Genomic DNA, 23441 nt, shown 5'->3' with positions numbered 1-23441 from the left:
GCATTTGAATAATAGGGACAATGAACATATCCACGTGATATAAACAATCCAATGCAGTACTGAACTGATGTGGGATTCAGGACTTGCAGGATTTTAGGTCTGAGGATCCCTCACCGTGAACTTGAAAATCCAAGTGTATATGGGGGTGTCATGTCACCTCCTCGCCAAATTTCACCCCCGCTGTAGTCATAAACGAGTAACGTGACAATTCAGTTTTGTGATTAAGAGTCAACAGAGTAAAAACAAAAACATATTTTTGTGTTTATTACAGGTATTTAATCTTAATGTTTACACGTGTATTGCTTTTGTTATTTATCATTTATGGATACTTTATATTACATTGATCTGTGTGTGATTAAATAAATACACAACCTTTACAGTAAATACAAAAATACATAAAATATGGTTTAATTACGATATATAATGGCAAATAAAGCATATCTATGCATGAGTGTATGTATAATATGCTTTACATATTTAGCCGTAGCCATTTGTAACATTGAAAAACCCAAACCAAATCTGAGGTCATGTTGACTCATGTTGTCTCTTTTTACCAACACTGTCTATACTGAATGATTACTGATTTGCACTGAGATCTGGTGGTATTGTGTTAAACTCTATTACAGTATACTGCAGTTCTGAATGATTATTGATTTGCACTGAGATCTGGTGGTATTGTGTTAAACTCTATTACAGTATACTGCAGTTCTGAATGATTATTGATTTGCACTGAGATCTGGTGGTATTGTGTTAAACTCTATTACAGTATACTGCAGTTCTGAATGATTATTGATTTGCACTGAGATCTGGTGGTATTGTGTTAAACTCTATTACAGTATACTGCAGTTCTGAATGATTATTGATTTGCACTGAGATCTGGTGGTATTGTGTTAAACTCTATTACAGTATACTGCAGTTCTGAATGATTATTGATTTGCACTGAGATCTGGTGGTATTGTGTTAAACTCTATTACAGTATACTGCAGTTCTGAATGATTGATTTGCACTAGATCTGGTGGTATTGTGTTAAACTCTATTACAGTATACTGCAGTTCTGATAGACCTAGACTGACTGAGAAATATAGTCGGGTTTGGTCTGTAGAAAAGGTGGCAACCCTATTGGTGATAAATTGACCCACTGTTAACATTATGACTATTGCTGAGAATACCAAAGCAGGAGTAAATTTGGCATAACAAGCGTCTGGGAATTTTGCTAAATGTTTTCCAGTTTAAAGGTTAAATATACAGTAATGACACATTTAGTTTATACACTTGAATTGCCTAAATTGCATATTTGTATTCACTTTTTCCCACTTTAAATGTTGAAATAATGATATCTTCAGGAAATACTACTATGATGACTACTACTCCTGCTAATGTAATACTAATAGGATTGGCAATCAAGGTACAAATTCCATAGCAGATATAATAAAAAATTATTAGATGTGCATGCAACACATGCTGGTCTTTATAGCCTGTGTCTAATGGATTGAAATCCATATCCTATTCAATGGAGAACTGTATAAAACACTTGCTATTGTTAGTTGAAATATATGGATTATGCTAGTAAGGTATTTTTTATTGAAATAATAATAATAATAATAATAATAATAATAATAATAATAATAATAATAAAGCCTGATTAACACCTACACTAAATAGTACGCACATTCAAAGCATAGGGGGCGTGCTTTCCCACAAACCACCCCAAATTTAATGCAAGCATGAAAACCTTTTTTTTTTTTTTTTTTTTTGTGCAAACTATATAGTACCTACCTAGAAACGTCACAGTACTGTTGTAGTCACAATAGTACAACACTGTACACCGGCGCTGGAATACTGTAATCGATTACCGAGTGTTTGAAAATTGCTCTCTGTGGTGGTGGATCCGTTTCTCTGAGTTTGACCAAGTTCCCAGACTAACCTCACAGCTTGCTTGCCTGCTTGCTTGCCTGTCTGCCTGCTTTGACGTCGAAGATGGAGGAAGTAAGAGCAGGATTAACTAAAGCAACACACACATTACCATAAGAGTCCTTGTTTATATATACAATAAACTACTTTGCCGCAATGCATACATTCAAAGAAAATGTGATTGGACTGTTGTATCGCCTGCCTTGCTAAGGTAAAAGGATGTTTTCTGTTTTAACAATACTCGAGATAAATGGCACTACATGATTATATTACATTATAATATTTTATTAGGGTGGTCAGTCAGCGTGCTTCCCCTAAACGCGTCACAAAGGGAGACGCGTGTTTATTGTTACAACGAATCTGGAATAATAAAGCAACGGCAGCACCTGTACAATAGGTTCCTTTTAATACGTTTTACCTGCCCAGCAGTATAATATGGATGTTGACATTCTTATTAAAACCAATTACACGCAACGACTTATTAGTAACTACCCCTATCATTATCAAACGAAGCATTGTGCGTGAATTGTGATAGTGATGAATGGCAAGCCATTGTATAAGTAATTGAATCATAAATCAATACTTTTGTACTGTAAATACATACTTGAACAGGTTAATCCCAGCTACATAGTTGAGGAGAGGTATTCTGAATCTTATTATTATCTTATTTTTTATTTATTTTTTTTATGTTTTGCTCAAAGCCAAAACAATTCAAAGACGCTGGCTTCAGTTTGAAATGCGGATTGATTTATTTATTTTTTTAAATGTATTTATTTTTCTTGCTCAGATTCCATAGGAACCGGTGGATCAAGTTTTTTTCATTTTTGTCTTGTTTGTATAGCTGACACTGATCTTCTGCTTCCCCCTATGTGGCATTCCCTATAAGAACTGTATCCTTGTTTTTTTTTTTTTTTTTATACTTATATATATATATATATATATATATATATATATATATATATATATATATATATATATATATATATTCTTAAAAAAAAAAAAAACTGCTGTGTACCATAAGGTGCAAAATCAAAAAGAAAAAGTTAATGCAGGTATTGATTTTTATCAATTATACAGATTTGTGTGTACCTACATTACCTTTTTCGTTTTGATCTATCTCAGATAAACGAGGCGTGAAATGTGCAGGTGTGCGACTAGTCCTGTGCCTGACAAGTTACTAAAGGGGTGGTTAAGCTAAATGGAAATGTTGACAACCTTTCATTTATCTGATCAGAGGAAGTAACCAAAACCTTCTGGGAGGTATTTTCTCTGCGCTGTTAAACATTTAGCTGGTTGAAGAGCGCGTCTCTGTTCCTGTTCCTTATGACGCAAGCTTTAGCAGTTATTTTAAGATAATTTTTTTGTTGTTTGTTTGTTTGACAAAGTTTTTGAGGAAACAGAAAATGAAGAACAGACCAACTTTTAGAAGATAGCTTATTACAGTCTGCGCCGTGATAGCAGATCTTCCAAATTCATGTTTTGGTATTGTTGAGGGGGCGTTCTGTCATCGTTACATTTGGTGACTCTTCTACTAAAAAGCTCTTAGCTTTGGAAGCACTTCGGATCCTGAAGCCTGTTCTTTTATAAAGCTTGAAGGGAACCCGACCCGACTACTTTATATAAACACAAAACGGAACACGTACAATAAGAGGAAAAACAGAGAGAAGGCTGCCGCTGTAACCAGTGTAGTGTAATTTCTGAATTGAAGAACCGAAGCTGTGTTGTAAGTAAAACCGAAATCGCTTTCTAAGTATTGACAGTCAGGTGCTGCACATTGTCAAGCACAAATCAAAGTTGAATTGAATTTGCTCTGGATATAACAGGGTAACAAAAACAAAACACAACAAACAAAAATGTGCAGAGTATATGTATCCATTGACTGATTTATAGAAGTATTACACGTCTCATATACACCAGGTAACTAACTATATATCTATAATATAGCGACACCAACGTGTGTGTGTGTGTATATATATATATATATATATATATATATATATATATATATATATATATATATATATATATACACACGGGGCAACACACACTGTCGCTATATGAAGATATATATATTTATATTTGTAGGATAACGGTATGTATAACATAATAAATTAAATACGCCAACATACTAATACATGTAACAATACGTTATATATATATATATATATATATATATATATATATATATATATATATATATATATATATATATATATATATACAGGTAATAGCAATGATGTATTAAAACTATATAATAACTTTTTTTTAAATGCAGGAATGGGGATGGTGACAATAATTTGAGTCTTATGTATGTATTTATGGAATGTCATTTTGACTTGAATATTTACAGTGGAGAACAGTACAGTAGTTTATGATAATAAACAGCAAAGTGTATACAAGTAAACAATATGTTGTAATATTTAGATAGGAACCCATTTAGGAACTCCCCCCCCCCCCCCCCCCCCCCCCCAAGTTAACAAACCAGAATTATTTATTTATTTTTTAAACCAGTACAAGGCTAGTTGTAACATATATTGGTCTTTTGGAGAAAGGGGAAAAAACAAACCATGATGTCCCATCGATGGAGGTGTCTTTGGCAGCTAATAATAGTGCATACAGTACAGGTATTGTATGCGTTTGTAACAACTGGTGCCTAGTGACGGGTATGACAGCGTCAACACCTTAACAGCTGCCCCCAGCTAAAGGTCTTGACTTCTACAAACTCAGTTATCCTGAATTTTATGGGAATCCCCTCGTTTTCTGACCCATGCCTGTGGAGTTTAGGGAACTCTCTGAAATTATTTTTTCTCATACAAAGAAATAGATGAGTCAGGTTCAACAATCCTGTGCTACTCTTACAAAATCAGTTCTCCATAAAGTTTAAAGTTGTGCACTTTTAAGTCTGATTGTATAGATTCAATAAAGTTTTGCATGTATCATGAAGTTTTTCTACACATTTGTAAAATACTTTTTTTTTTATTTTGATAGTTTTGTGAATAGGGGCCATCTTTCAAACTGGGCCCATCGTCCAGATTTTATTTACGAAGAAGTATTTGTAAATTGGAGGGAAATGAAAAATGATTGTAGATGAACAGTGTGAATGTTGTGAAGCTGTGTTTAATTGACGACTGGGTAATGTAATATTCTCTTTTGATTGCATGGACTTGTTTACATTTGGTTCATGTAGGCCCTTAGATGCATGCTCCTGTGACTCATTTTTTAAAATTTTGTTTTAAAGCTGATCTGAGTTCTAATTAAATTGGTTTCCAGTATTATTTTGTTGCTTTGGCTTGCATTACTGTATCTGACATGCTGTAGCCGACACATTGATGCAACCACATTACTGTAGATGTCATATTGCATTTGTAATACACTGATTCAGTGCTCTCCCTCTTTGTTTCACTAAATATTGAAAACAGGTCTCAATACAGTACAGTACAAGTATTTAAGATGTCAAAAGCATAAATTGTCAAATAGTGTAATTTGTCTGTAAAACGAACACATTTCCTGTGTGCTTACTAAAGTTATTATTATGAGGCATGCCTATTTGTAGCCACAGTTCAGTGTAGAATGACCTGAGTTGAGGTAGACATTTTATATAGTTTTACATGTATTACATTTTGCTTTTATTTATGTATTTATTTATTTATTATTTATACATGTTTATACATACAGTTGGGTTTCTGATTTGCAGTGTTTTATCCCAACTTTTATACTCTCCTTCAGGAATGCAATTAATATCCGTTAAGCAATTCTGTATCTCACTCACTAGTCTCTCAACTCTCAACTAAGAAGCATGGTAATAGTAAAATTGATTTAATTCATGTTTTTTTTTTTTCGTTTTTTTTCCTGTGAAACAACTAAATGGGCTTTTAAATCAACCAAGGCTTAATTTTTCATTTACAAGCAGAACATACAAACAAGATATGTTAATACGCAACTAATCTTTATTAAAGCTTTAATGACACAAAGTATTTCATGCTGGACACACTTTATTACAATCGTTATGCGTAACTGTATTTACATCACTAAAGATGAGTGACTTCTTAAGACTTAAGATTTAAAAGCCAGTTTAGTTTTTTCACAGAAAAAAAACAACTGTAAATTAAATCAGTTTTACTGTTACCGTGTTGTGATTGAGATACACAAATGGCTTAACAGGTATCAATTGAATTTTTAAGGAGAGTAGAAAAGTTGGGGTAAAACACAGAAATTCAGAAGCCCTACTTATATAGTACCCCTTTCACATGGCTGCAGCGATATCAGTTTTTAATAAATTAAAATTAGATTTCACATTACTGAGCGTTGGAAGTTGCATTAGAAAAGTTAGGTTCAGTTAGAATTCAGGTTGAATTTGTGGCTTCATGAACTTGTGTAGACATCCATGTGTCATCACCAGAAAAGAAACAGTCCTTTATAACGTAGTTGTGTCCTGATCGAAGCAGACATTAGTTTTTTCGTTGTTTAGAATGACCACCACAAAATGTACTAGACTTCTGAAGGGGGGGGGGGGGTGAATCCCACGCCTGACGCCTGTTTCGGACCTGAGAACACAACCCCTCCCCCATACACCAACTGTGGGGAGGGTGGTGGGGTTTCTGGGTCTGATTTTAAAAGCTTAAACTGATTTTGGGTATCTTTTGCCAAAACAAAAATTATTGTAAAAATCGGATGTTTTACTTAACATTGAAACAACACCAAAATGATCCTCACTGTGACATAAACTAATTTAAATCAAAAATCTAATTTTTTCACGTTAACGGTTGGATACTGACAACCAGTCATACTAGCACATTTCTGAAGGCGTCAAAAACACATTACATTGATTAAGGGGAGTATTTGTCTTGTGTTTGAATTGTCTGGCCACCAGTAGTCAAATTAATGTAAATGTATTGAACGCAAGTCAATAAATTAATGAATTTATGAATTACATTTTGAAGTTTGTACAACTTCATATCTTTTAATGAAAAGTTACATTTAATTTGAAAAACAGTGATGCTTTCAAAATCCTTCTTTTTTTCCTCTGTTCCGTTTGAAACCTGTTTATGATCAGGGATTATAGTGGTGATAACCAGGAGACAAGCTTCTGCCAACTTTCTGTACATTGCAATCACAACAACCCGCCAGGACGATTGTGTGCAGCATTTTATCTTGCCCAAGTTAGACTGTTAGCAAGCAGTATATACCCAAAGCTTTCTACAATTATATGGTTATTTTTTTAACTACAACTGTTAGATGTTTTGTAGTTCAATTTCATGTAGCTATATTGAAAGGTTGATGGTAAAAGTCACATCAAGGGTTAAAAATCCTGATATACTTGCAGGATATATATATATATATATATATATATATATTGGTCATATCAAATAATATATATATATTATATAATATATATATATTATATATTATAATCAACGACCTAGATTTGGGTATATATCCTTTTATAACTTGTTTACAAAAAAAAAATGTACGTAAAACTATGGTTTTGGTCTTAAGCTATAAGCGATCTTTACTCTATGGAACGTAAACAAATGGTGGAGTCGTCTTCAACACGCTCAAAGTTTACAGTTTCCGTTTACTGTCAAAGAGCTTAATATTTAAAAAAAAAAAAAAAAAAAAAACCAAAAAACAAAAAAAAACAAATCAACACAGCAGCTCGAGCCTCTATTTAAAGTTTTATACAGAAAAAAGCATGCATAGTGATCTATATGGAAGAACATCTGTGTCAAACACACACGGTGCTTCTTTTAAGCGAGTCCGAATCTCAGACACATATCCGAATAGCAGTTCAAGATAAACACTGTTTTGTTTATTCCAGAAATAAACAGTACATAAACTTGACACCGCATTTTAATAATAATAAATAATAATAATAATAATAATAATAATAATAATAATAATAATTCCTTGCCATTGTCGTTTCTTCACAGTAAACAGCGGTCATAGCTGAACAAGCAAACGAAAATTGAAATTTAACTTTAAACACTTCAAATAAAACAAAACATGGAAATGGCGTTGTAAAACGAAGGGGTCGGGGGGAGCTGGGGGACTCGCCATTTTGGTTCTCGTTTATTGCACTAGGGGTGAGACGATTCATCGTGTATCGATGCATCGCGATACTTTACAACACGATACGATACACCTTCGTGTATCGTGACACAAGCTTGAAATGAGTAGCTATTAATATGCCACATTTACTAAACTGTAAATCATGAAAGAAAAGGTCTTGGTTGTTTGAACGTAAACTCCACTTGATCTTATGCGTATACCATTGTGCAGTGAGCCGGCCAGACGCTTCGGAATTTAAGCAGGGGTAGAGGAAAATATGGCAAGTTATTTATTTTAATTAAATTAAATTTAGGGTTACAACGTTAATGAAAACTGATACAGACAAAACGTTAAATAAATTACTAAACGAAGTTTAGAGAAACAAACGATACTAAGATTAAAAAAAACAATAATAATAATAATAATAATAATAATAATAATAATAATATATAATAATAATAGCCCCGGGGTTTAACATTTAATGTTTTTTTTTAGTTTTTTTTTTTTTCAAGCAGGGAATAGTGACACTACGAAAGGCTTTCAGAAGAGGGTGCCGTAACGCTGCCTGCCAATTGCAGTTGAGACAGCGGTGATTCTGGCCAATGGGAGTGTAGAGGAGGCGGAGACAGCCTTGTTGTGGACAGAGAGGAACCAGGAAGCGAGCAGTGTCTGTAGAAACACGCTGCTGTCTATGACTGTAATTTTACTAGTTAATAGCTTTTGTATTCAGGTGCTATATCTTTTTGGTCTCCTTTTGTGAGAGAGCATTTTGTTTCATATAAATAGGTGGCTGTATGTTTTTCTTTTTCCTTTTACCAGTTTTAATGCGTCCTAATCATAATGTAAATGATTATTTTTTAAACATATGCGAAGAGTCTTGTGAGGGAGGATGGGCTATAAGAATGCTGACGTGCTTCTGACTCGACTTTTTTTGTGGAAAGAACGTTTCCTGTTTCCTGTAAAGCTGTTTATTATAGATGACAAAACATATCGCTTTTTTATTTTATATTTGCTCACCTTTCTGTGCGCCCTAATAATGTTTTGATTTGGTTGAATAATCCTTAACCTTTGATTTGGTTGAATATGTTACTTTCTTTAAAGAATGTGTTAATCCTAATGAAAATTACGCATTTAATACTCATTTTATCATTCATTTAAATCTAATAATTACAATTATTTCTAACCACATTTAAAAACAGCACAGTGTGGAATAGTATACAAAATAAAATAATATACTGAACCCTAACTTCAAAGATACTAATAATTAGTGATACAATGTATGGAATAAATAATAATAATAATAATAATAATAATAATAATAATAATAATAATAATAATAATAATTTACTGAGTTAAAGTTAAGTATGATGCAAGCAAAAACACCAATGTACTTTTTGTTATAGATTAGACATCACAATTTAATGCTGGAAAACTTGATATTTAGATTTTTCTAAAGAAACACATTAACAAACAATAGTTTCCAAACACATCGCTTAGTGTTTTTTTCCTCTTTCTGAAATGTGGTAAGGACATTTGGTTAGTGAAGTTAAATTTGATATCCCAGGAACTAGCTGACATGCTGTTTTGTCTTTAAACTCAAACAAGTGCTATACTACTTAGTGGTAAATAAATGTAATTGATTTTCAACTGAATCTGTGTATAGATCTGAAATAATTTCAAGTCCATCAAGCAGATACGAATCCTATCATTGATTGCATATCGTGATACATATCGTATTGGGACCTTGGCGTATCGTGTCACCCTTACATTCCACATAACAGAAAGTCGCAACAGAAAATGTATAAGATATAAAATTTACATAAAAATCAGTACATAACATTTCCAGCAAGTTGGGCACTGTTTAAGCAAGGCATTTCAGAATGATGTGCTTGCCTTTTTTCTGTCCCATGAGATTTTGACTCGCTGTAAAACAGCACAACGCATTTTTGTCCCAGATGGCCTTCCATAGAGATCACTATGCCCGCGTGCACATAACATAGTTTGTTTGCTTTTTGCTTTTTAAAACTTTTAAATAGAGGCTCAAGAGCTGCTGTGTTGATTCTGTTTATACTCACATATCACACAGAGCTCTTTTTCAGTTGCCATTTTTTGTCCCTTTTCGACCGATCCCGGTCTTCCTCAGAGCGTCAAAAAGAACAAAGAAAAGAGTGGGATCGGGCGAAATGTGTTTGCGATTTAGTCATTTTATGTAATAAATTCTTGTTTTTTAACTGAACCATACCAGTTGTGAGCATGCTTTTTAACTGGGAGGTGCACGCTACATTTCTTTCAAGGTGTATTGCCACTGAATCAGACCTTTATGATTTTGATCCACAAGTAAAAAGGACAAATTGCAAGGCTTAACAAGTCCCGCTTTGCCTGTTTGAATTTTTGTAACTCCAAAATACAAATTAACATCATAATAAAAAAAAAAAAAAATACATGTGTTATTGGGACCAGGTAATGTTCCAGTTAACTTACTTACAGTCTTCTGGATAATCAGAAGTCACCTGTATTTGAAATGGAATTCTGGTTCCTACTCACAGCGAGGCGGCCAGGTGTGAAGTAAATATTGTTTTGTCTTCCGGTTTGGAAGTTGACGCACTAACGGAATATAAGCCTAACCTGTCTCTGACTTTAGGTGGAATCTGCCCACTAAACCTAGCAGCTTGTGGAAAGAATTGTTTCTTTACCACTCAAGCAATGTTTTCTAAGCCTTTTGTTTTTTGCAATATTTGTTTGTCTGTTGACATGCTTTTTCTTGCAGTGACACCATTTACTGTATGTTATCAAAGGACGCCTTGGAAATATATCATTTGTGCTGATATCATACTTTTGCTTGCCTTTCTGCAGTCTTTACATTTGCTGTAACCTTTATCCCGTCCACACTGTTAAATACATCTGTATATGAAATGAAAGTTGTTCTATTTTAAAGAACATACATGGAATCAATCCCCTTGCAATTTCAACATTTACCAACCATATCACACCTCACAACAAAATTCCTTTTTTTTTTTTTTTTTTTTTTAACTGGGATTGCCAACAAAAGCAATGAGCCAGCAAGCAGACCCAACAATAAAACTAAAACTAGATATACCAGTTTGAAACAGGGGTACTTGCTGTATGACTCTTATAGTGCATTTGAACCCTTTATAAATGTATGTCTTTTAGTCATCTTACAGTGTTTACAAGGAGCTGCTTTAGCTCAACCATACATTCCTTGCTGAAATATCTAGCGACTGCTGATAAGGTGCTAGGATTGTGAGCACCACATTTACCGGTTTCCCAGCTGCTATATATAACATCAGAACATGTTTATAGCAATTAGATACATGTACAAGTGCATACTATACAGCTATTACTTGACATAAGAGTTTTTCAATAGGGGGACGTATTTTTTCTTGAACCAACATAACTAGATCTTCAACAGCTATTACTCAACTTGCATGACCAGCTGACAACCAGACAACTGCCAGATAAATCATAGCTGGAATTCCCAACAGCTTGGATATGTACGAGAAAAAGAGAAAAAAAAAACATTGCACCAGGTCACGGCATAGCAACACACATTAGTGAGAGTGTCTTGGCAAATCTGGATGTCAGGAAGGCCAACGATAATAGTAAGGAAATGTATTAAAACAAACACTGGTTAATGATTGATTTTTGTAGCTGAGCAGACGCCAAATGATGAAACCAAATCTGTATTGCCTTTACAGTGAAGTTTAATAGTGGTGATTGCTCTCTGCTCTCTGAAATGAATTCAGTTATGGATTATGTGAAATCTACTGTTGTAGACTCCAAAACTGCAAAAAAAATCCCAGATTATCTGACTTTAGCTACAATGTATGTTTATCGTTATAAAGTGGCCACACCCCCTAGTATGTGTAAAACTCATCTTGCGTAACACCCTGAACTGTTCTGGTTAATAGAACTGGCTCAACAGTTTATGGAGGCCTATCAAGTGTCACCTTTTACAGCTGTCATCCTCCTCTGTCAATCACCAGTCACTTGCAGTCTGAGACACAAAAGTCTGGTACTTTTTTCCCATTCTGCAGCCAATTCACAGTTCATTATGGCTTGTTAACAAATAATTTAAGAAAGTGTTTTTGTCTTTTTTAAGGATTGGGTCACAGAGGTATGAAATGCAAAGTGTTGAAAGGTTTGCTCTAGTTTTGTTATTTAACTCACCTTGGAAATGATCTGAAACTATGAGGATTGTAATACAAACCTGATTGAATTGAATAATCAATAGAAACTGGCAGCATGGGCTCACCAGAAACATGCCAGAATTTTGCTCTTTTTATCTTTCTAAAGGAACCTATGAAATGTCATGCTTGAACATGTCTTCTTTCAGTCATTTATAGGGAATACATTTACTGCCAAGTGAGTTGTCTGACAGTAAGTGACAGGTTTGGCTAGCAGTGACATCTCAGGTATAGTCTTATTGTGCCCTACTAGTACAGTAAGTACTTTAGTGATTCAACAAAATAGCATCGTTGTTAGTATAGACATCTTTTTTGCCTGCAGCCAAACCTCCTTGAATTCTTATCCCATCGTATATCAAGTAAAGAGCAAAGTGGAGTTGTTTCAGTATTTTTCTGGGAAATGTACTTGGAACACAGCAGTTGAATGAGGTGTTGGTTGGAATCAGAAGGCGCCAACATCTAAAGCAATGTGCGGCAAACCCCAATTGAATTAGGTTAATGTTACACCGTTTGGCAGTAACTACCAGCATTGCTTACAGGGCTGTATTGTGGTGAACTCTGTCGTCAACAGCCTTTCACAGTGCCAGAAAAAAAAAAAAAGAAAAATAGCGTGCATGTCTCGTTTAAGAGCGCTATCTGGGTGTTATGCAGCTGTAGATGGCGGTTATTTCTGAAATCATGAAAAGGTTAGAAGGACTATGAGATTGTACTTGTGAGGGTTGTCCTTGCAGGAAAACAGGATTTGGAAACCTAATGCAACTCCGTGAGGCAGTGGGTTCTGTGTTTTTGATACTTCTCCTAAAGCAAAACAACAACAATACACTGCAGCAAACTGCACAAGCACAGGCACATGTTTACAATCATGCATTACTACTAGCAAGTCATAGACGTGGAATAGATGTTGTTGAAATGCTTTTTATGCGTTGAAATGGGCTGTAGTTGTTAAAGCATGCATGTCTTAAGGTGCTGTCTGAGATGCTCTCATGGAGCACTGGTTGGGAGCCTCTTTCCTAGAGTTTCTGTCCAGTATGTCGCTGGGGTACCATTGTTAATACCAATGTACATCCCTTATGAAACCATATCAGAATTACTAACAAAGACCACTGAAATCAGCCCAACTTTAGAATAGCAAGAAATGAAAAGAATGATGTACTAATCAGGTGTTTCGCTTTGATTTTTACAGCCCTGCCCCCTGACTATGGAAACAGAGGCTACAGATGGCTATCTTGCTAGTAAGTTGTAATTTTAAGAATGTATTACCATAAAACCTTCTTACAAGCCAGTCAACCTTTTTCATTTAGTTTAACAACCAGATGTCCAATACCTTTGGCTACCAGTTAATTCTGGTTGATCTGCATTATTATTATTATTATTATATTATTATTATTATTATTATTATTATTATTATTATATTATTATTATTATTATATAGACATAGATCATTTAAATTTTCTTAACCCCCCCCCCCCCCCCACACACACACTTTACTAAAAGCTAACCTCATTTTAAAACAGCATTGTTTCAGTATAAATCAGTTACTCACTTGATAAGGTAACTGACCTGGTAAAACAGTGTCTGTGATTATGATTTAAAAAGTAAATATGCCACAAGGTTCAGTATATCATTTTAGAATGGGAAGGGCAAAACTTACGGTAACTTTGTGATTGGATTTCAACAATGTTTTGAGAGAATAAAATATGCCAATATTATATTTGTAATCTTATAATTCAGATTGTATGCAAGCAATTCTTAATTCTGATTAAAATCATGTAACATGACATGTAAAATCATAACTCTATATTAATGAAAAGTAGGGCGGCAAGGGCCAAATAATATTCAGATATTTTTCATTTCCTGTGTGCACTGTATATTTTTACTTCATAGCAGAACATAACACCTCTTTTGGTACACATCTATTTTTTTGATGTTCAGAATAAGACGTTTTTCAGAGTGGGTGTCAGATAACTCTAGTGGTAGTATTTTTGGCACCGCAGAAACATTAAAAAATACATTATTAGAGGTTTGGTACTATTTATTTAAAATATATTGTTTGTGTACGTAAACCTCACATATAATGGTAAGCACCATATTAGAATTTAGTTGTCATTAGCTTGCATGGTCTGAAATCTCATTTTCTGGTTTCTGTCGTACATAATCCACTATAAACTGACTTGTCTTTGTGGGTAAAGTCAGAAGGTCTGCCGTTCGGAGCACAAGTAGACTAAGAAAACTTTGTTTTCAATTACTATCGCAAATTGTACTATATTTCACAGATTATTACCTAAGTGTTCTTATTTATGTTCTCAACGTATACATACACAGTGCACAGTGACTATTGATGAATCCCAGTTTAAAATATTTCAGTCAGTAAGATCTGCGCCTTGCTTGCCATTGCTGTTTATCTTTGCTAAGGTATAAACAAAACTTGTTTAATCAGATAATGAATGGCCCTTGGCCTTGATGCATAAAACAACAAACAAACACATTTATGTGTGGCTTTCTAATTTGGGATTTTAAGCATCTATAATGCTTTCTTATCGGAGCAGCGGTCGGAAGGGAACCTGACCAGTAACACAGCAAGGTTGTTAAGCGCAGGTGGCTTTCACGATGAGAAGCTGCGGGTGCTGTCCCTCGGCAGGGCTGACTCAGCCTGGTCTCGGGTGAGCGATTAAGGAAGGACAAGCGCTGAGTGGAGGGGAATCCTCCTGGCAAGGAAATAACCCCTGGAGAGGACCCAGGCATAAATGACCAACTGCTTGAACCCACTGAAACAAGGCATGTACTTCAGGGAGAGAATAAGACTGTTTTATAGCAGTTTTACTCATTACAGTTTTTACTATGAGCTTGATTAGCCACATCATATAGGTAACAAGTTGAGGTGTGTCATTAAACTCATAGTAAAACCAGGAATGGATCCAACTGCTTTGCAATGGGAGTTGCCATGTCGCTTATTTGCAAAAAAGAGCCAGATTTGAATAATTGCAACTTCTCAAGAAGGTTTGATGGCCGGGCCAGTACTGAGTGGGACATCGGCAAGGAACTCCTTTAGGTTTGTAGAAAGTTGTGTTGGTCGGTTGTCTTTGGTAGGAAACTCATTTGTTTGCTCTGCTGGGCAGGATGTGAATGCTCCAGCATTAGGCATTAAACAATTCTTCTATCGATTGAGATTCTGAAGGAACCCATTGTACTGAAGCAGTGATGAAGATCCTGGTTGTCAAAGGTCAAGTCTGAATATGTATGTTAATCTAATCCAAATAAGCAAATCCGAATCAATTTGCACTGAAAAAAAAAATTAAGAATGTAGTTAAAATGAGAGGATCCTCTAGCCTGCAGTACCTGCAAATGTATGTGTATGTGTATGTGGTCATGGAACGTGACTTGAGGCCCACTAGACTTATATAAGGTGTGAGTGAGTGGTGTGCAACTATTCGGCAACAAAAAACAGAAAGAAGGGCTTCACAAGGGGCATTAAAGTGTATGCCTGTGCAACCGGTTGGTCCCTGAACACAGTGGCTGCGTTGCCAAAAACGTTAGTCGGGACAGTCTCCTGTGTGTTCCTGGAATGGCACAGTTTGCAGAAAACCACTGCCATAAAAGTAAGGCTGAGGCATTGCAGTATCATTTGACAACTGTCGATAGTCAAGCCTGTGCATCGTTTTTGTGTAAAGGGTTAAATTTGGAATCTGCAATTATTTTTTGCATGAAGCACAGAGGTTCTCTGCTCCCTTCAGGTCTGACTCTGAATCTGCATGTGACTGAGCTCACCTTCTCACCTCTGCCCTGCCCCCTGTGAGTGATTACTGATAGGATTGCATCTGTGGGAGTCTTCAAAGTAACAGAGGAAGTTAAGAGCTCTGTGCTACAATTGCAAATACTGTATCGACCGAGCTACAATGCCTTCTGATGTTTGGCAATTATTTTCTAAAGTAAGATGGCGGGAAAGTAAAGTAAAGAAAGTAATGTTTGGGATACTTCGGTAACACAACTAAATTGCATGACCATTTAATGAGATTGCACCTTACAAAACTTCAAACAAAATCTGCATTTATTCATCTGAACTAGCCCTGAGTAAAAATTAAGAATAACATCCAAGATTGTACCAAAATTTGTATCTTTGGTCAGAAGTACTAAGCATCACGGCAGCGTCAGTCCCTAGTGAGCAGGTATTCAGTAATGCTGGACAGATTGTAAGCAAGTGCCAGTTATTGCTTAAATTAAAACACAATTAAAATATTAACACTGTTGTTACACAACACTCTTGTTACTAAACTGCTGTGGACAGTGATAACTTTTTTTTTAAATGATTTTTTTTTCTCTTGATTGTTTTTTTCTTGTTATGGATTTTTTGGGATTTTGCTTTGACCCACAGCTGGTACAAATCAACATGAATAAGGTAAAAAAAAAAAAAATATATATATATTTTTAACTATATATATATGCATAAACTGATGTAATCAATTTAATATGCATATTAGTTTTTTAAAGCATTACTAGCAGTGTAACACAGTAATCCACAGCCTCACATATATTACTGCGGTTTTGTTTGTTTTGTTTGTTTTTTACCCTTTCATAACGTCAATGAATCGATGCATCAGCTTTTTTGGAGATATATCAATAATGAAAAATTAGGCATCGCCCCAGCCTTACTTAAAAGAGCAGCTGTGTCTGCTAGTGAGTCAGGACAGGTAAACTCTGCAGACCTGTTGTGGCAACAGACGTGCTGCAGTGGCCACAATCATAGAAGCCAACATTGGATAAGGTGCTGGGAGTTACGTGGTCCTACCCACTATTAAGGCCATTCTGTTTTTTTGTCTGCCGGTCATTATAGTTTCACTCAACTAAAAGTGAATTGAACTGGATCCTGAGTACAGTAAGGCAGCTGAAATTTTATTTATTTTTAATACAAAATGAAGAGCTACATTTTTGTAAGATGAGATAAAGCCACTGTATTATAAAGCCGCTGTTATCTAATTTGGCTCCAGTGAGATTTTCTAGTGATACCATAAGACTGGTACAGTACCAGGTGTAGGATGGTACCGCCTGAATCCACACTGACGCTCTGTCAGTGCCAGCAGAGGCAGCAGCAGAGCAAGAAAAGGAGGACATATTGAGCCATGTGTAATTGTTGATACTGCAACACAGTCCACAAAAAACATACAATCATGTTGTTTTTTAAGAGCAGATTTGAAGGATGCCACATGTTAAAGGACTTGGTGTAGTTCACTGGTGCAGTTCAGTGTTTCTACAGTCTCCATGTAATCGTTTCCCTTACTGAAAATTAGATTATGTTTTTCTCGCTGAGGATGTATTCCAGTTTCTAATTATACAATGCATGAAGTAAATAACAAGCTGCATGACGTTACCACCCCTGGCATCCACGCATTGGCCTGTGTGGAGAGCCAGTCAGTAACATCAGGGAAAGAGCCGCTTGGCATGACTCGAGCTCAGGGGTTCTGAATCATGGTTTTCATATCACTAACTATGTCCTTTACAATGTCCTTTACAAACCCACCTCTCAGGCTTCATCTCGAGTTTAGAGTTAAAACTCAGAGGTTTACACCCACTGTTAAACAGAGTGGGGCGAATCTTTGCTTTTTCTTTTTTATAAGAAGTCAAACTCACAGACAGTAATTATTTTTTTCTGAAATCTGTGCCGAAAACAACCATAGGGGAGATTACACGGAAAACATGTCAGTGGCACGGCACATATACTGTACATGCACATACATACAGTCCAGTCTACAGCAACAATACAATGACTGTACATTTTACACTTAAGATGAATTACATATTTTAAACACTGTATCAGTCTCTGATTGGATACCCTGTCTTTAGTGCATTTAAAAAGGTGACAAATTCCAATACTGATTTTATTAACCAGCATATGCCCTGTTGCTCACATTAAATCTGACTACAACAATCCTAAAGTTAATGTTGCGTTAAATATATACAATATATAAGTTATTTACTGCGTACTATATATATATATATATATATATATATATATATATATATATATATATATATATATATATATATATATATATATATATAATGTAAACCATCAGTGCAGCAAATACCTGACAGATTGAATTACTTGCAAGTAGTCAGTGGCTTAGATGGTAGGAACAGAACTTTCTATTTTCAAGGTATAAAACTGGACCATATGAATTAAGTAACATCAATTTTCAAAACATTTTGGAGTTTATAGCTTTTCAAGTACTGCACTAATGATTTCAATTTTGTTTGCTGTTGAAATGGTTTATAGCACGGTACAGTGCTGGAGTGTGAATGTGTGCCCGTGTTTCTTCTTTCAACAACCACTGCATGTTTTAATAATATGATAAAGTGTTTTTCTTAGGCCCATCTTTCATAACCCAGCACTCTTCTCTTTTCTTTGTGTAAGAATGTTAGCTTAGAACCGGATTTCACCACAAGGGGAGTTTGCTTTTGGAGAATAATTAACGCATATTTTAGTGAGGATGCAAGATGCAAATGTGTTGGCTGTAGCCTAACAGATAGGCTGTGGTGCCGGAAATTAAAAAAACAGAAAAGCACCTTTGCTATTGATGATAGGTTGAAACTTAAGCACACTTGTACATGTTGTTTGTGTGGCTGTCTCTTATTATACGAGCCAACTTGTGAACTAAAAAAAAAGTCTTTAATAGTATCAAGTCAAAGTACTCTTGATAAAGATCTCTGTACATATGTGATCCAGCTGATTGGCTGTCTGATTGTGTTTATGGATTGAGGAGTGGTTAACATGTAGAAAACAGAAAGTACTGATTAGAGGAGAAACCTCAAAATGGAGCGAGGTAACCAGTGGAGTACCACAGGCATCAGTATTAGGTCCTCTGCTCTTCCTAATCTACATTAATGACTTAGATTCTGGAATAGTAAGAAAACCTGTTAAATTTGCAGACGACACAAAAATAGTAGTGGCAAACACTGTTGCAGCAGCAATTGTCATTCAAAATGATCTTGACACTGAGCAGACACATGGGAAATGACATTTAATATAGAAAAGTGTAATTATAAATATCATATGATAGATACTGAAATTGAAGAGGGAAAGATGTTGACTCAGAAATGTCTTCATCTAGACAATGTGGGGAAGCACAATGCAGCCAACACAATGCTTGGATGTATAATGAAAAATGTTAAATTTAAATCAAGGAAAATAATGTTAAAACTGTGCAATCCATTAGTAAAACCTCATCTAGAATATTGTGTTCAGTTCTCGTCACCTTGCTACAAAAAGGATATTGCTGCTCTAGAAAGAGTGCAAAGAAGAGCGACCAGAATTATTCCGGGTTTAAAAGGCATGTCATATGCAGACAGGCTAAAATAATTGAATCTGTTTAGTCTTGAACAAAGACGACTACGCAGCGACCTAATTCAAGCATTCAAAATTCTAAAAGGCAGTGACAATGTCGACCCAAAGGACTTTTTCAACCTGAAAAAAGAAACAAGGAGCAGGAGTCACAGATAAAGATCGTATAAAGGGGCATTCAGAACAGAAAATATGAGGCACCTTTTTACACAGATAATTGTATGAGTCTGGAACCATCTCCCCAGTAATGTTGTTGAAGCTGACACCCTGGGATCCTTCACGAAGCTGCTTGATGAGATTCTGGGATCAATAATCTGCTAACAACCAAACGAGCAAGATGACCCTCCCCTTATTTGTAACCTTTCTTATGTTCTTATAAATGTGTTTGTTGACTGCTGGTGTGGTTTCATGGTGGGCTGTATACATTGTAACAGGGTGACATCCAGTAGAGTGAAAGACTGCTCCCTCCCTTTGAAATGGGAGTCTGCAGTATGTCAGTTTTCTGGGATACAGCTGCTTGAAGCAGGAATTAGACAGGATTTAGCAAGTTAGCACAGGCAGGGAGGTTCTGTTATTTTTTGTTTTTGCCATGGCGATGAAACCGATTGCACTTATATCTGTCAGGGTCATCCCCAAGGCTTGAAAGCCACAATTCATAGTAGCATGTCCCCTATGGCAACATACCAAGATCCAACAAAATACACTCCATGATATATTGAGCAATCTGGAGATTTCCAGTGCTACAGCAACCCCAAGAAAGCCTACATTTATTTCAACAATCAAACACAAGTGTTCTCCAAAGAGTTTAACAATACAATTTATTTACAGAGAGTTTGACACAATGGAGCTTCTAAGGTGCTCACTGCACAGAAAGCAAAGGCTGAAATCATTGCACACTCAGTGATAACCGTGCTTAGCATTTACAGTACATTAGCCCCATAGCCTGCATTAGAATTGTAGAGGCTGTGCAGGTCAAGACGACACAGAATCAGCCCATGAACCTGCATGGTTTTACCAGCAGTAATAGTAGCATCTATAGTAGTATATGTTTTTAATGAAACTGTTTTTCTCCAAAACTATGAGATTTCCCAGTCATACCTGCTATCTTTTTTATGGCAGTTTATGGATTACTTCTTGTAATGTCAACCCCGGTGAGGATTAATCTGCAGTCTTGTCATTGTGATTCGTCTGGTAATTTGATGAGAGCTATGGGAACGTAGAAGCCTCTTGCCATGTTCCCAGTGGAAATAGGACACCAGGGGTCTAATTCTGAGCTGTCATTTATACACCCTTATTTAAAGGAAAACTTCCAGTGTTTATTTATTTTTATAGGATTCACTTTGCTCACAGGGATAATGCTGTAGACTGTTAAAGTCACAGCCCATCTCCTTTACAGGTGTGTCCCATAGGACACTCAGGCTTACTCCATCATCCAGAATTTTATATTAAACTTTTATTTTTTTACTCAATTGTGTAATTTACCCACTGATACCGTGCATCTACCTCAGTTGTTTGTTGTCAGGTTTATTTTCCTTTCCAAACATGCAGATTTCATACTGAAATAAAAAGCTTTGGCAATATGATTTATGTAAACCGGGTTGTTTATAAAGTTGCAGCCCGTTGCATGAGGCCCATTGAATGTGACAACTTTATTAGGAAGACAAGGTTTCTTATGAAGTGGCCGCAACGCCCAGTACCTCGTGCAGATCCATCCTGCTTATCTTTGTGCATGCTGCTCTGAGCTTGGATAGTAGAGTATGCTCACGACCTGCACCCAGTGTCAGTTTTATTGTGTTTACTGATTAATCCTTAGCTAGAAAAACACCAAGTTCTGGCACATTTATATAATGACACTAATATAAACTTCATAAATTATTTAATAAATTATAGGTTGAAGTCATAGTGCTTTGTAGCCATCTTCCTCTATCAGTCACTGTTGCTTCCAGTGACATCTATCTATCTATCTATCTATCTATCTATCTATCTATCTATCTATCTATCTATCTCTCTCTCTCTCTCTCTCTCTCTATATATATATATATATATATATATATGTGTGTGTGTGTGTGTGTGTGTGTGACCAATTAAGTATCGTGTACACAAGACAATATTATTGATATGGGCTTTTCCACACATTTCAAAAATCCCCTTTTTTGGAATTCATCCAGGGACTTTTGCTGGGATATGTGTGTTTTTCTTGGGGAATTTTTTACCCTCTCCAATTAACTGCACACACAGACACACACAATCTGGTTTATATATGCAAATAATGCACAATAATAGCAGCTGCTGTGGTTGGCCCATGACAGCTCCAGTATTGCTGGTAGATTAACTGTGACTCTCGTCTGACTGCAGGTAACGGTGACCACTCTCCCAGAAGAGAACACTCCAGCATGGTGGTGGACCTGTCCTCAAACACTCCCAATGGGCAGTACTCCCCAAGCAGTAAGTTCCTTTTCACTTTTTAAATTTTCTTGTCCAGGCTGTTTTGCATTAGAGACTGTTATGCTTGGTTTGACGTGTTGTTTTTACTCCTTTACAGTACAGGGATGGGAATAAGACTCCTATCGCATAGCAGTTACACCAATTCCAGGTTTTAATACAAGATTTGTGGGCCACAGTGTATAGGTAACAAACTCATGTGTGTCTTGTTGAAGTCTTAGTAAAACCAGGAATGGATCAAGCTGCTATGGAATAGGAGCCGCCTTTGTTTTTGTTTTTTTATCCCTACAGTACGTTGCTGCTTTTTCCAAAGAAGACTTAGTCAGCCATTGAACCGTTTTCTTTATCTCCCCACAAAAACCCAGTGTTAGCCAAAATCATTAGAAACCTCTGATAGACCATATCGCTTCTCTGACAACATTGAGCTTGTCACGTTGAGAGGTACTTTTTCAGAAAAATACATTCACTTCCAACCGTTGTAGCAGGAAGGGAGGGCAGATCCATGATCTCTTGTGGGATCCCAGATTGATCCCAGACAGCACACAGAAGAAGAAACAAACCAAATGACAAGCTTGTTCACATTTCAGATTCATTTGAAGGCATTTTAATGAATGAAGAAGGTGACTGATGTTTCCGGGTCTGAGCAAGTGTTTTTGGGCTAGCATCACAATTAGTTTACGATCACCTTGTTTGTACAGTATGTGACAGTAATGTTCTTTTTTATTAATCCTCATTTGGATTAAATTCAGATTTGGAACACCGGGCATAGTAAATATACTGTAGGATAATTTTCCAGCGGAGCAAAAACTTTGGTGCTTGAGACGCAACAAAGCCTCTTGTAGTGTTCCAGTGGTTCCTAAAAGACTGGAACTGGTTTATTGTAATGCATAATGTTACACCTTTATTACTTGGTGCAATTTCTGCTTTGTTTTTCACAAAATGCTCAAGGGATGGATCCTGTTTCCAAGTTTATGTTTTTTTAATTTTTTTTTAAGATGCATGTGTTGGGAAGGCACTCTCAGATCAGAGGTATGTGCTTGTTACTGGCAGGGGGGCTCAGCTGGGTTTGGCTTCAGGCCACAGGTGTCAGGAGTTGGGATGGGCCAGGCAGGACCGGGAACAGGTTTGTTCAGAACAGGGTGGAGGAAATGAAAAGGCTTAACCAGACCACCCTCCAGTTATCCCAGCTTTAGAGCTGGGATTTTTAGTCCCTCTTTTTTTAGATTGTGAGGAAGCTTAAACTCAAACAGTTTTAAAAATGAAAAAAAAAAAAAAAAAAAAGTGCTTTTGTGAAAAAATCCCCAGGGGCTGATCACCCTGTACTGGGTGGTGTGGAGGCACTAACAGGGCGATGGATATGATTAGTCTGCAGCTTGCGTCTTTTCAGGAATTGACTTAGTTCTGCATTTCCTTTCATTTGTATTGTTGTGGGAAGTTTTTAAAAATACTTTGTACTGGTGTGTTATGCACATGTACTATACATTATAGAGGCACATGCTTGC

The 23441-nt window shown here is 36.0% G+C and overlaps 1 protein-coding gene across 5 annotated transcripts in view; it reads left to right on the top strand.

Annotated features, from left to right (window-relative positions):
* The first annotated feature begins 1871 nt into the window (after nt 1–1871).
* Nucleotides 1872–23441, top strand: part of LOC121322457 (zinc finger protein Helios-like) — a 47545-nt gene continuing 25975 nt past the window's right edge. For 2 of the 5 annotated variants that reach the window (XM_041262480.1, XM_041262475.1), the window contains exons 1-3: nt 3150–3634; nt 13348–13396; nt 21853–21942. In XM_041262480.1, coding sequence (XP_041118414.1) covers nt 13363–13396; nt 21853–21942 — 124 coding nt within the window. In that variant the 5' untranslated portion in view covers nt 3150–3634; nt 13348–13362. Of the gene's footprint in view, nt 2123–3148; nt 3635–13347; nt 13397–21852; nt 21943–23441 lie in introns of those variants that run through there. The other 3 variants (XM_041262477.1, XM_041262479.1, XM_041262478.1) reach the window with 3 other exon arrangements.

Source organism: Polyodon spathula, chromosome 10, assembly GCF_017654505.1.
Source record: "Polyodon spathula isolate WHYD16114869_AA chromosome 10, ASM1765450v1, whole genome shotgun sequence".
Classification (NCBI taxonomy): domain Eukaryota; kingdom Metazoa; phylum Chordata; class Actinopteri; order Acipenseriformes; family Polyodontidae; genus Polyodon; species Polyodon spathula.
Note: the sequence above shows the minus strand (reverse complement) of the source record. Positions and strands in the feature narration are given on the sequence as shown.